We start from the raw sequence: 13,510 nt of genomic DNA, 5'->3' as shown, positions 1-13,510 counted from the left end.
ACAAGTCATAATTTAAACTGGGCCTCAATTCTTGTTTTATGAAAATGTGAAATTAAAACTTTTATAAAAAAAATGTCTAATAAAAATTTTATAAAGGAAATATTTTTCATTTCATATTTTCATAGAACAAGAATCCGGCCCCAGGGGCTGGATTCTTGTTCTATGAAAATATGAAATGAAAAATATTTCCTTTATAAATTTTTTCATTTGACATTTCTTTCCTTTATAAAAATTTTCATTTCACATTTTCATAGAACAAGAATTGAGGCCCAGGACATATAAGTTGAGCAGGAATTGGAAATCTACTATGAATAGTCGAGTACTCGGTTTTCACCCAAGTTCATAGTCGGGTTCGAGTTTCAGAACTTTGAGTACTCGTAGTCGATTATTCGTTTAATCGGATGTCGACTTACCTATCCCTAACGCATCAAAAGTATTTATTAATAAAAAAGAAAATATAATTCTTGCTATTTGTGTAAATCTTTTTGATAAATTTTGTAAAAAATAGTTTGTAATACTCAGTAATTGGAAGAAGATTAGCAATATTCTTGTTTTGCATTTGGTCAATGGAAAAAATCAATCGGAGGGAGCGCACACAAGACTGGAGAAATTTCGAGGTTCGGAATAGCCCTGAAATTGATTTTACAAAATTAAATTGAAAACAATTCTTTTTTATACCTAATTTCAGGAGAACAATTGAAATACAATAAAATAGTTAATTATTTGTATTGTCATTGCCACGGCTGAAAGGCGGCCAGAAGCCTCACTCAATTTGTGTCGTCCCAACAACAATTTAGTGTAACAACAAAACGCGCTTAAAATCGCAGCCAAAATAAATAAAATATGAAATGGGTAAGTATATAACATGCTGGGAGTAAAAATGGAACTAAAGTAATATAATTGTTCGAAAAACAAACGCTTTCACACTATAATCATATAGGGCCCACTTTCCAATTGATTTGTCATTGTTTGGTGCCCAAAGTATAGGTCTGCAAAGTTATTAGGCCTTCTTTAACTTCCATATAGCACAGGTATACTATTTTAGAGCAACGCAAGCTGGCATCAACTTCGAAATAAACTATTTGTTTCCGACCGGCATTTTGTAACAAAAATAAATTCCCTAAATTTAAAGCACCCCAAATGTTGTTGCTTTTTGGCTGTGCCTTTGGCTCTTCTGCAATCCAATAGGATGGCGAACGGCACATTAAAAGTTATGTGGGCTTAAGTTTAGTTTAGGGATTGGCCTGAAAGTGTTATCACACGTAGACATTTTTAACCTGGTTACGGCAAAGTAATTTTTACGTGGGGAAATACACGGTTATTCGAATCGAAAGTTTGGAAATAAAATCCAGTTTTACAAAACCGAAATGTATAAATCATTTGAAGGCTTATATAAATATATACCAAAACAGTGGCAAGAGACTCTGTTTAATTTATTTATTTATTTTTTTTATTTATTCAAACTCATTTGTGTAATACAGGGCCTCTAAGACCATAAAATCATATTACATAGCTAGCAAAACCTGAGTATTTAATACTTATAATTAAATACAAAAAAAAATTAAAACTATAAAATAATTTCTCTTCATTGGCTCCCCAGCCATAATAATATAATAAGACAAGAAAAAATATAGCGTCCAAGCAAACAATAACTCAAATAATTGTAATACAATGCAATCAATATGAAGATCATTTCACCAAAAGTCAGAAAATCAGAAGCATGGCTATTTAGAAACTACAGCTCAAAAGAAGCAAAATGAATAAAAAGTTTCTTCCTAAAAACATTATTAGAGTGGGAAAATTAATGCCAAATGAAAATTTATAGAGAATAAGTGGGGCTGTGTACACTTTATCTTTTGAGGAGGCTCGTAGTTTTAAGATGAGTAATTAAAAAATTCCGAAAAACTGCTGTCGTGGTCATTTTCATTCCTCACTCCTATATTGTGAGCAAACACTGTTGCGTGTGGGGTTTATAAGTTGACACCGCACCACTTTCTCAGATTTACTCCAAATTCTTTTCGCACTTGAAAATCAGAGGCTTAGTTTTTTTGGGTAAAGAGTCTGTTCCTTTGCCATATTTTTCGATAATCACAATTTCAACACATCCTCCTGCCTTATACTGGAGCATAGTATATTTTTGCCATATTTTTCGATAATCACAATTTCAACACATCCTCCTGCCTTATACTGGAGCATAGTAGCAGTGATAACTTTGTCTTCGGTCTGTCATTCGTTTGAGATTTCACGACCTTTCTCGATTTGCAGGCTCGGACTTCTTCAAAGCCTGCAACGCTATACTATTCATAGCCTTGATGTCAGAAGACGTTACGAAATCAGTATCGAAATCAGCACATCCAATTTGTTCCCTTGCAAGTAAAATAGCTGTAAGTTAGGCCGAACCGATCTTTGAATACCCTCCACCATCAATTTTCAAAAAAATAAAATCCGTTAAAAATTCAATTAAAATCTTAAAAATACCGAATGTAGTCGTTATATTAGGTACTATACGACGTCGTGGACCTGCGTAGGCAACTTTCGTCATTAGCCATTACAACATTCAAATTCGAAACTTGAATAAAAAATACGGTGAATAATATCGCTAAAATCATCAATAACGAATATGTGGAGGTACCGTTATATGGGGGCTATACGAAGACGTGGACCTGCACAGACAATTTTCTGTCATGGGCCGTAGTACCCATTACGAACTTCAAATACCAAATTTGAAACAATTCCGGTAAATAATGTCGCTAAAATCACCAAAATACCGAACAAGAGAGATAGCATAATATGGGGGCTATACCTGCACAGACAATTTTCTGTCATAGGCTGTAGAACCCATTACGAATTTCAAATCGAAATTTGAAACAATTCCGGTAAATAATGTCGCTAAAATCACCAAAATACCGAAAAAAGGGAGGTACCATTATATGGAGGCTATACCAAAACGTGGACCTACATCGCCCATTTTCAATACCAAAAGTCCTGCAGACATAATACATATTTGAGTAAATTTTTATCAACCTACTTCATTTCGTTCGGAAGTTAGAGTGATTTTGCAGACGGACAAACATCGCTAAATCGACATAGAATTTTATACTGATCAAGAATATATATACTTTGCAGGGTCTAAAATGTATATTTCGAGGTGTTACAATCGGAATGACAAACTTAATATACCCTCCATAGTATGGTGGAGGGTATCAAAACCAATATTTTTACAAGATGGTTCATAAATTCGAATGTTACAAATGGAAATGAGTTTTTAAATTTTTTAAATAAATTTTCTAAGCAGATCAATTTAAATGTTATATTTTTTTAGTTTCAGTTTAAAATATTAAAATTGTTGTATTTTTATTGTATAAGGTTAGATTGACTGGTAGGCAGTCTGAATTCAGGCTCATTTGAAACATTCAATTTCGTTGATTTCAAATGTGTATATTTTAAAAATAACCAAAAAAAAAAATAATTTTAAAAAATTCTCAATTATTTCGTTCATAATTTCGTTCTTCACACGTTGTCAGATGTACACACAACATACTTTTAATATCCAAAAAAAGTTTTCAACTATACGTTTTTCCCTTTTCTCCTCTTTTTACATTTTCTTGTATATTTTGCAGGCATTTATTGCGCCGCATTGCAAAACTCTAAAAGAAACAGTGTTGTGAACGAAGAAAATACCAAAAGAAAAATTTGTTAATACTAAATTGAATGCCAAAGATAATTCATAAAGAAGAAAATCTCAATACAAGCAATCAATTCTAATTTCCAAACAATAAGCTACAAAAATTCACAAAATAACAAACAAAGAATCTCACTTTGCCACTGATCGGTCAATTGTTTACAGAAACTATTTTCTGAAAGAAATCGTGGCTGACGCAGCACCAAAGTCATCTGCAACAATTGATGTAAGTAGCAAATTATTAAAGAAAAAATGAAACAAAATCGTTTTTTGTTTATTTTACCACCCTCTTCATTGTTATCCTTAGGAATTTTATGTTTTGACTCAATTTTAATTTTCGTTTTTTGTTATTTTGCATTGTTTTACTTTTACTTATTGAATTGCACTTTTGTTTTTGTTAATGCCTTTTCTGTATTGTTATGTTTTTTAATGTAATCCACAATTGATCTGCTCAGACAATTTATATGCTAAACCATAATTTTTTTGGGGTGATAATAAATCCAACATCTAATGTTCATTTTTTGATAATAACAATGCGAAAACATCTTCCATTATCTAATATATATTTATTTACTGGCTTGGTCAAATCATTTATTAATTTTTAAGCCTACAACTCGTTATGGCCCCAACTATTTTTCCGTATTGTTTTTGTATGTTTACACCAAGTAACTGCTTAAAATCGAATTCTTTTCTTAAAACTGTTGAATGCTTGTTTTATATTTGAATATCAACCAATATATATTTTTGTGAGATAAAAAACTGCAACAAAGTCAAAAGCCAGATTTTTAAATGTTTTTTTTTTAAAAAAAATTTTATTGAATGAAAGTAAAAAATTTTGGAAATAGCATTAAATTTTAGAATAAGTTTAGATTTCTTAGAATTGGTCACCAATGGCAAGAATTATGGCCTTCAAACGGCCAATGAAACCGTCACACACTGCCCGAATGTTGCTCTGCGGTATTTTAGCCCATTCCCCACGAAGCGCTGCTTGAGGTGATCGAACCTTTGGTATTTTTAGTGCAAACCTTGCTTTCCAAAATACTCCAGACACAATAGTCCGGATTGGTATCCTGAGATTTTGGTGGCCAATGTGCGCTGGAAATGAAGCGAGGAAATTCGTTTTTTAACCATTCTTGGGTGGCGCGTGCTGAGTGCGATGGTGCTGAATCCTGTTGAAATGTCCAAAATCTGTGGCCAAAATGTTTCCGTGCCCAAGGCTTAAATACGCCCTCCAGAATATTTTCGCGATAATATTCGACACGGATCGCGATTCTGATGTCACGGTCGCTTAATACGAGCGGAGAGCGACCATCGGCTGTTATGGCGGCCCACACCATTACCATGACCGGCGCTTGAGTTCTGATTTCTTGCTTGCCGCATACTTCCACGCGAGGAATATGAAAATACCCGGCACGAAATCAACGGCCACACTCTTTACCACTTCGTCTGCGGACAAGATAAAACATCTAAATTTGCAGGTCGAGGGAAATTTAATACCGACCACTAACTACCCCAAGATTCTAGGGGTCACATTCGACCGCATGTTCAATTCGTCCGCGCAAGCCACAGCTATCTGCGACAAGATGAAAAGTAGGAACAAGGCACTAGCCGGCACTTGGAGCGCGGACAAGGAAACCTTGTTGAACTCTTATAACGCGATAGGTCGGTCTGTGGTCAGCTATGCGGCTCCAGTGTGGTCTGCGAATACTAGTGCTATGTAGCGAAAGCACATCAAGACCTGCCAAAACGCTGCCCTGAGAACTGCGACAGGGTGCCTTCTCATGACACCAGTGGAACATCTACATGAGGAGGCGAAAGTCCTTCTCTTACTTCAGCATTATCATATGCTTTCGTTGCAGTACCTGCTTGGGTGTTACCGTGAGAGTCATCCCAACCATAATATGGTGGATAAATCTCTCCCACCCAAGCGTGTCAGGAAGGACGTACACGATCTAGAGAGGGAGGTCCAACGCTACAAGAGAGAACCTCTAGATGAAGAAACCTTTCAGGCAGGTCTGAGTAGCATTCATACCGATGCAGTCGCGGATGCTATTAGCAGTTGTTGAACGTCAGCTGCCTAGATAAACCAGGGTAGTTTTGGCGCAATTACGTTCAGGATGATGTAATCGTCTCAATTCGTATTGGTCACGAAATGATGAAGATGTGCATGACGCCTGCCCCGCCCTCACAATACGTTGCATCTCTTTAATTGCACAGCCAAACCTATCCAACTCACTCCAGAAGATCTCTGGCTACAGCCAATTAAAGTAGCCAAATTTCTAAATCTGAGCTGGAACCAGATTAGCAGAACGCAAACACATACGTGTACTACTGCTACAAAAACAACAACTAGATCTGATTTACATGTGTTAAAAATCCGACTGTTGCTGTGAGCCTACTTAAAATTACTTTCTATAGATCAATTAATGATTCTGCTACCCGACATCTCATTAATAATCAATTCTATCATTAATAATCAGTCAAATTAAAGCCTGTGCAAATAAAAATTGTAATTGTACAAAGGCAATCCCTTTATGACCTACCTTGGACATCGCTTACACATGAAGATCGCAAACAACTAGGTATTCCTACATGATCAATGTCTCCTTCTTATTTCAGAACCAAAAGTACTTAACGGAAGATCAAATTTTATTGTTATTTTTATTGTTTATTGTTAGGAAAGCGAATATTCTACATTATATCTGAAATATCTTCTTCATAAAATGCATTTTTGATAGGAAACATTCTTCCTTCATTTTTCTTCATAAAAGACAAGAAATAAAGGGCCAATGAATTACTTGTAGATGACAAAACGTCTTCTCGCTGAAAAATATATTCTGAAATATCTTCTTCATAAAATGCATTGTTCATAGGAAACATTCTTTTCCATTAAAACAAGAAATAAAGGGTCAATGGATTCCTTGTAGATGACAAAACGTCTTCTCGCTAAATGCAGAAAATCTTATTCTTAAAAATAATCACATCTTAGAAGACTCCTCTAAAAAGACCTCTGTGCAGATTTGAAATAGATGCTCTCACAATAAAACCAAACCTTATTTTTAGTAATTGTCCAGCATAGATTTCCTTAGTCCAAATGCTAACCCCTTGTTATTGTCTTATATTTTTACAAAATGCCTCGAAGACAGTAGTATCCAAAATTTTATAAATTCGTTCCATTTCCATCCAATCCATTCCCACCATTATTATTTTTCCCACCAAAACATTGAAAATAAAAACACAAATAATCCCCAAGTCCAAAATTTGCTACACACATTAAAATCGTATAAACAAAGTTCTCGCCATCTTTACAGGCAATGCCTTCAGCAGTAGGTGGTGCCGGTGGTCATGGCTCTGGCGGCCATAATGCCAATATACCCAGCAACGAAGAGTGTGGTATACGTGATGTCTGGAAACACAATCTGGAGGAGGAATTTCGTACCATACGTAAAGTTGTGCAAAAATATCACTACGTTGCAATGGATACGGAATTTCCGGGCGTTGTGGCACGTCCTGTGGGTGAATTTCGTTCAACGTCCGATTATCACTATCAATTGTTGCGCTGCAATGTCGATTTGTTGCGTATCATCCAGCTGGGTTTGACATTTATGGATGATGAGGGTAAAACCCCACCCGGCTACAGTACATGGCAGTTCAATTTTAAGTTTAATTTAAGGTAAGTCAATGAAATATTTTATCATTGAAATGAGTCAATGGATTTTCTTTTTTCCTACAGCGAGGACATGTACGCCCAAGATTCAATTGACCTATTGCAAAATTCTGGCATACAATTCAAAAAACATGAAGAGGATGGCATTGACCCACTAGATTTCGCTGAACTCTTAATGTCTTCGGGAATTGTTTTGGTTGACAACATAAAATGGCTTTGTTTCCATTCGGGCTATGATTTTGGCTATTTGCTAAAGTTGTTGACCGATCAAAATTTGCCCGCAGATGAGAGTGAATTTTTCGATTTGCTGCACATTTATTTCCCCAACATCTATGACATTAAGTATTTGATGAAATCATGCAAAAATCTTAAAGGCGGCCTCCAGGAAGTGGCCGATCAGTTGGAATTGCGTCGTGTTGGACCGCAACATCAAGCCGGCTCGGATGCCCTGCTAACGGGAATGGCTTTCTTTAAAATGCGTGAGGTATATAATGAAAACAATAATTTTGAAATCGAACCCACTTCAACATTTCTAGATTATGCTGTGGAATTTAATAACAATAATATTTAAATTGTATATTTGGCTTATGTCGCGCACAAGAATACCTACCCTCACACATCCATTTACTAGTCATGAATTAACATTGAATTCCATTACATTTGTGAATAATTTCATGTTTCATTTTCATTTGTTTTTTAAATTTGTATTTTTCTTTCCTCAAGTTTTGTTTTCATTGGAAAACTACAATATTTCTATTTTTTTCATATTGAAAGTATTTGAATTTAGACGTTTAGTTTATCCCCTGAATTGTTTTTGAATGAATTATGATTTTTTTATATATTATCAACTTTGCAAAGCGAGTTTCCAAGTTTTCATTGTTACAAAAGTGTTACTGAATTATCTCATTATCTTGCAACTACAGGGGAGTTGCTGAAATTTTAAAATTTTACTTTTGTAATAATGAAACTACATTGCCCAAATTTTACTAATGATATTAATACTCGAAAAGTATGAATATATGTTCCTTATAATAATTAGTTTTTAGATTTAAAAAATCAAACAAAAAAACTCTTAAATGAATTGTTAATGAAGTTATCCAGAGTTCTATTTCTTTTTGTTACCTTTGTTTTTGTAAATTTGTTTTTTTATTGAATTTGAATTTTTTTCTATTAAAAAGAAAATGTTTTTATTAAAACATAAACACTGAATTGCCATTGGTATTTTTATTTAAAAACATTATGGTTTATATTTTCTTCCAAATTGATATTTTAGTTCCTTTCTTTTAAACTGAGCATGTTCCGAATTGTATAGAGCCAATGAAACTTCATTAACAATTTATATTGATTATTTCGTAAATTTAGTTGTTAAACTTTACCCTAAGTGTAATTTCCAAGAAGTTACATTGTTTTTTTGTTTGCAAAAATTCATTGGCTCTATAGGAACAAGTGTACAGGGTGAGATAAAAAACTGCAACAAACGCCATGATTTTTACAGTTGTTTTTTATTTTATTGAATGAAAGCAAAAAAATGTCAAAAATAGCATAAAATTTTAGAATAAGTTTGGATTTGTTCGAATTGGTCACTTTTGACACGAATTATGGCCTTCAAACGGCTTGTTTTTTTTTTTAATTTTATTGAATGAGAGCAAAAAATGTCGGAAATAGCATCACATTTTAGAATAAGTTTAATTTGTTCAAATTGGCCATTAATTATGGCCTTCAAACGGCCAATGAAACCGTCACACTCTGCCCGAATGTTGCTCTATGGTATTTTGGCCCATTCCTGGCGAAGCGCTTGCTTGAGGTGATCGACACTTTGATATTTATTAGTGCCAACCTTGCTTTCCAAAATACTCCAGACACAATAGTCCAACGGATTGGTATCCGGAGATTTTGCTGGCCATTGTGCGCTGAAAATGAAGCGAGGAACATCATATTTTAACCATTCTTGGGTGGCGCGTGCTGAGTGCGATGGTGCTGAGTCGTGTTGGAATGTCAAGGTCTGCGTGCCCAAGGCTTTAATACACCCTCCAAAATATTTTCTCGATAATATTCGGCATTTATTCTGATGCCACGGTCGATTAATACGAGCGGAGAGCGACCATAGGCTGTTATGGCCGATCCATAATCATCACCGTGGCCGGCGCTTGAGTTCTGGTGGCAAGTAAACACGATCTCTTTGGCAAGAAAACACGTTCATTTTTTTTGTTTACAAACTGCTGGACAACGAATGTTTTCCCTTCGGGGAAAATCAAATTCGGCAGTTTACCACTTTCGGCCAATCGAAGCAACTCTTTAGCAATTTTGAGTCTATTTTCTTTCAGTTGCGGTGTAAGTTCTTGCACTTTTTGGAATTTCAATAGCATACCCCAAGCTCATTCTTCAATATTTGCAGAATTGAATATTACGATATGTTCAGCTGACGAGCCTTTTTTCGGCCACTGCGACGCGGTTTTCTATCAAGTCGTTTCTTTACTTTTCGAACCATTTCTGCTGATGTTGCTTTTTTTTTTTTCGTCCACTTCCTTGACGTCGGGCTACGCTACCAGTATCGCGGTAACGAGCGGTGGTACGAGACACAAAAGATTTATTCACATTTAAATGATGGAGTGCTCTAACGATAGCCACTTGTGGTTTTCCAACCAAATATAAAGAAATCATACTATCACGCTTGAATTTCATCACGAATAATTTTTTTTTTTTTTTTTTGGAAAATTCTAACCAAAATGCTTTTGTACGCTTGTAAACAATATAATGAGCTGTCCCTGGAATAATTTTAACAGCTGTCGGATGAGTGGCTTTGAAATGACAGCAGTCTGAATTCGGTTACAGCTTTTTCATCTCACCCTGTATATTGCCATAGACTTCAAATGTCCTGTCTCTCCGTGGTAAAATATTCCTAGTTTCAAGAAAAAATCTTTTTGGTAACCGAAGAGTTTCAGGAAATAAAGTTACTGCATTTTTTATAGCGGTTTTTACAAGTTGAAGACAGTCTTTCTAGAAGAGCGAAAGGGAATCTTTACAGACAAGCGAAGGGGAAATTTCTAAAGTAGCTTTGGTTTGATTTAAGGATGCGAAGCTTCACGGGAATCGGCATCTGCTTCACTCGGAGACCCTTAATCAATTCATTCAGCCTAGGTTCATCCTAGAGAGAGAGAGAGTACAGTTAGAAGATCGAGCTACTTAGCCAGGGAAACTTGTAGATGGGAATCGGGAATCGACTTTTGGTCCATGTATTCATCCTAGGTTCATCTTAGTAAAAATGTGGTTTTTGGTGATAGAAGAGAGATCGAAAAAAGAGAAGGAAGAGTTTATAGAGAAAGAGAGATAGTATATTTAGAAAATCAAGCTTCTTAGCCAGGGAAACTAGAAGATGAAGATGGAATCTACATTTGAAAATAAAGTTAGAGCTTCTATCTCCCACCTGCCAAAAAAAAAACCCATGCCCATTGTGGGATAAAATAACACATGTGTTCAATCGCCACTATTTCTTCTTAAAACTTCGCATAGTTTATAGTAGGACCACTGTTACTCCATCTTGAAAAGTTTTTGGAGCAGCTGACATAACAGCATCTTGAGAATTACCGGCCAAATGAACTTAGATACCCATCTCCTTGCAACTTCTTGGATAAGAGAGTTTTTGGAGCATTGGTGGTGGTTTAACAGTCTTATCAATCGGCAGATCAATCGAATTGAGCTAATTATCAGCCACCTCATTCCGCACGATGTTGCCATGTCTTGGAACCCAACAAAGCTCAATGAATTCACATATGTCAGTGAGAAGAGTAGCTCTCGATTTAAAAACTTTTGACTTGATAGCCTTAAGAGTAGCCTGGCATTCGTTCTGTTAGGCTATTGCATAGTTATTTTATCTCCGCCTGAAAAACGGTGCTTCAATCCATCTTGTCCCTTGTAATAGTCTCATCAATGGGTAGATCAATCGACTGGGAACCTTCTCGAGCAAATTTATCAGCCATCTCATTTCCCACAATGTTGCTATGTTCTGGAATAAAACAAAGCTTAATCTATTCCCATACGTCAGTGAGAAGAAGGGTAGCCTCACACTGGTTCTGTTAGGCTAATGCACACGCTGCAGTTGTGTTTAATCATTGGGTTAGGGCAGAAGACGCCAATACCGGTGCCTTCACCCATCTTGGAACCATATGTATAAATAACCTGGCCGCCAAGAGTAGTTTCACCACCGTCACAGGTGTGCCTTTTAGGTATCTTAACGTCAATATAATTGAAATCGAAAATGATGGACATGTAATCACTAATTGTATTACCTTCGCCTAGTATATTTCGACTTATTGGTATGTGCAGGATTCGTGCATGATCAACCCGAGAAGAGTGCCATCCTCAAGCTTCCCGTATATTTTTTAAAATACATTAAAACGACTGGCGGAATCGTGTTTTTTAATTATATTTGAAAAAAAAAATTAAGGGACTCACTGATCTACTTCTTAGACATAAATGAATGTAAAGTTCATCGATCGATCGGTTGGTCCAACGACCATTTGTAGGGTGTCTCCATTAATAAATAATAATGGGATTACGTCTGACTATTGGAAACAACAAAATACATACTTTACTTTATTTTATTTTTTTTTTTCTTTTACAGATGTTCTTTGAGGATAATATTGACAATGCCAAATACTGTGGACACTTGTATGGTTTAGGCACATCGTTCATTGTAAATGGAGCCAATTTCCACGAAAGCAATGGTGAAAATACAAATGCAACGTGATTTATAATCGAAGAGCGAACGCAAAATATTTTTGCACATAATTTAAAATAAATAAAAGAAAAAATCTAACTAAATTAAGATGAACAACAAAAATGAAACAAAAGAAAACTTGGTCCTAAAATGAAAAAGGCAAAGGCAAATACTGGCAAAAGGAAAAAAATAAATGGCACGTTTAAACGTCGAAAAGAACAACAAAAAAGAAATAAAACAAAACCCAATTATTCAAAGCATAAGATTAAAATAAATTATACACCCGCAGTAAAACCCTACCCCCAAAATATTTCTAAAACCCAATGGCGAAAAAAATAAAAATTATTATAGAAAAAATGTTTTTACAATTTGCAATAGCATGCATACACACATACATTTATATTAAAAAAAATAGTTTTATTATTCTACCAAAAAAAAAAGAAAAAAAATAAATAAATATCCAAAAAAATTGTAAAAATTCTAAAAAAACAACAAATATTTAAACATAAAAACACAATGTCTCTTATAAAGAAAATGTTGGTTGATTGTAAAATGTCCCCTCTTCCCCTACAGCAAAGATTGCATCAAACATACACACACACAAAATGAACAAAAAAACAACAACTCTTTCTCACTGTCTGTCTCCATGGAAAAAGTTTATAGCATTAATGTACCCCTTCTCCCCTCCAAATACAAAACCATTTTTTTATAAAACACAAACTAATGTAATTACTAAGTAAACAAAGCATTATAATAGTTATTAATTACAACAACAAACAAATTATTATCTTATATAAAGAAAATAAAAAACAACAACGCGTAATTATTTTAAATATTTTAAAAAATTGCCTTGTGTTTTATTTTCTGAAAGAAAAAATCAAAGAGAGAAATAAACAATTAAAACATCAGGATTTCACTCATGATGGCACAATTAGAGAAGTTGGAACAAAGCTATCTCCTGAATACAATTTTTTTCTTTTGATGCCCATATTCTGTCAAAACATTTACACAGTTTGTATATGAATAAATAATAAAATAATTTAAAATTATTTAAAATTCAGTTGCAGGAAAAATGCATATTCGATCGACGTTAAAGGGCAACAAATTGTACAATTTTGGGAGAAGCCTGTATTGTCTTATTATTTTTGATTCAATTTTTGGAATAACCCAAACATTTCATTCAGGTTTGAGGTTTTCCTCAATATAAGAATTTTGTTAAAAAAAATTAAAATAAACAAAACCTATTGTTTCATATTTAAAAGCCTATTTGACACTATAAAACTTCGGTACAGAGTTGCATTGAACAACCTCTCTGATTGAACCATGAGTGGCACTAGCAAATGAAGTAATAAGTCCAGCTTAACTTCCAACTGACTTGGGATCATTTGAAAGAGCACTGTAGAATCGGGATGTATTGTCCCTTCATTATATTCATTCACTGAAG

General features: G+C 34.6%; 1 protein-coding gene across 4 annotated transcripts; it reads left to right on the top strand.

Moving 5' to 3' along the window:
• Positions 1–398: 398 nt before the first annotated feature.
• On the top strand, positions 399–12,672 carry LOC101897288 (CCR4-NOT transcription complex subunit 7). Of its 4 annotated transcripts, none has more exons than XM_005182832.4 (6): positions 399–617; positions 689–852; positions 3,621–3,908; positions 6,994–7,355; positions 7,416–7,833; positions 11,971–12,672. In XM_005182832.4, exons 4-6 carry the CDS (start codon positions 6,997–6,999, stop codon positions 12,094–12,096), a joined length of 903 nt encoding a protein of 300 aa, XP_005182889.1. In that variant the 5' UTR covers positions 399–617; positions 689–852; positions 3,621–3,908; positions 6,994–6,996; the 3' UTR covers positions 12,097–12,672. The 4 variants fall into 4 exon arrangements, with proteins under 4 accessions (XP_005182889.1, XP_005182888.1, XP_005182887.1 ...); XM_005182831.4 differs by having other exon boundaries at positions 6,976–7,355; XM_005182830.4 differs by lacking the exon at positions 3,621–3,908.
• The last annotated feature ends 838 nt before the right edge of the window (positions 12,673–13,510 follow it).

Source organism: Musca domestica, unplaced genomic scaffold (genome assembly GCF_030504385.1).
Source record: "Musca domestica strain aabys unplaced genomic scaffold, Musca_domestica.polishedcontigs.V.1.1 6, whole genome shotgun sequence".
Classification (NCBI taxonomy): Eukaryota; Metazoa; Arthropoda; class Insecta; order Diptera; family Muscidae; genus Musca; species Musca domestica.
This window is presented reverse-complemented; position numbering and strand designations above follow the sequence as displayed.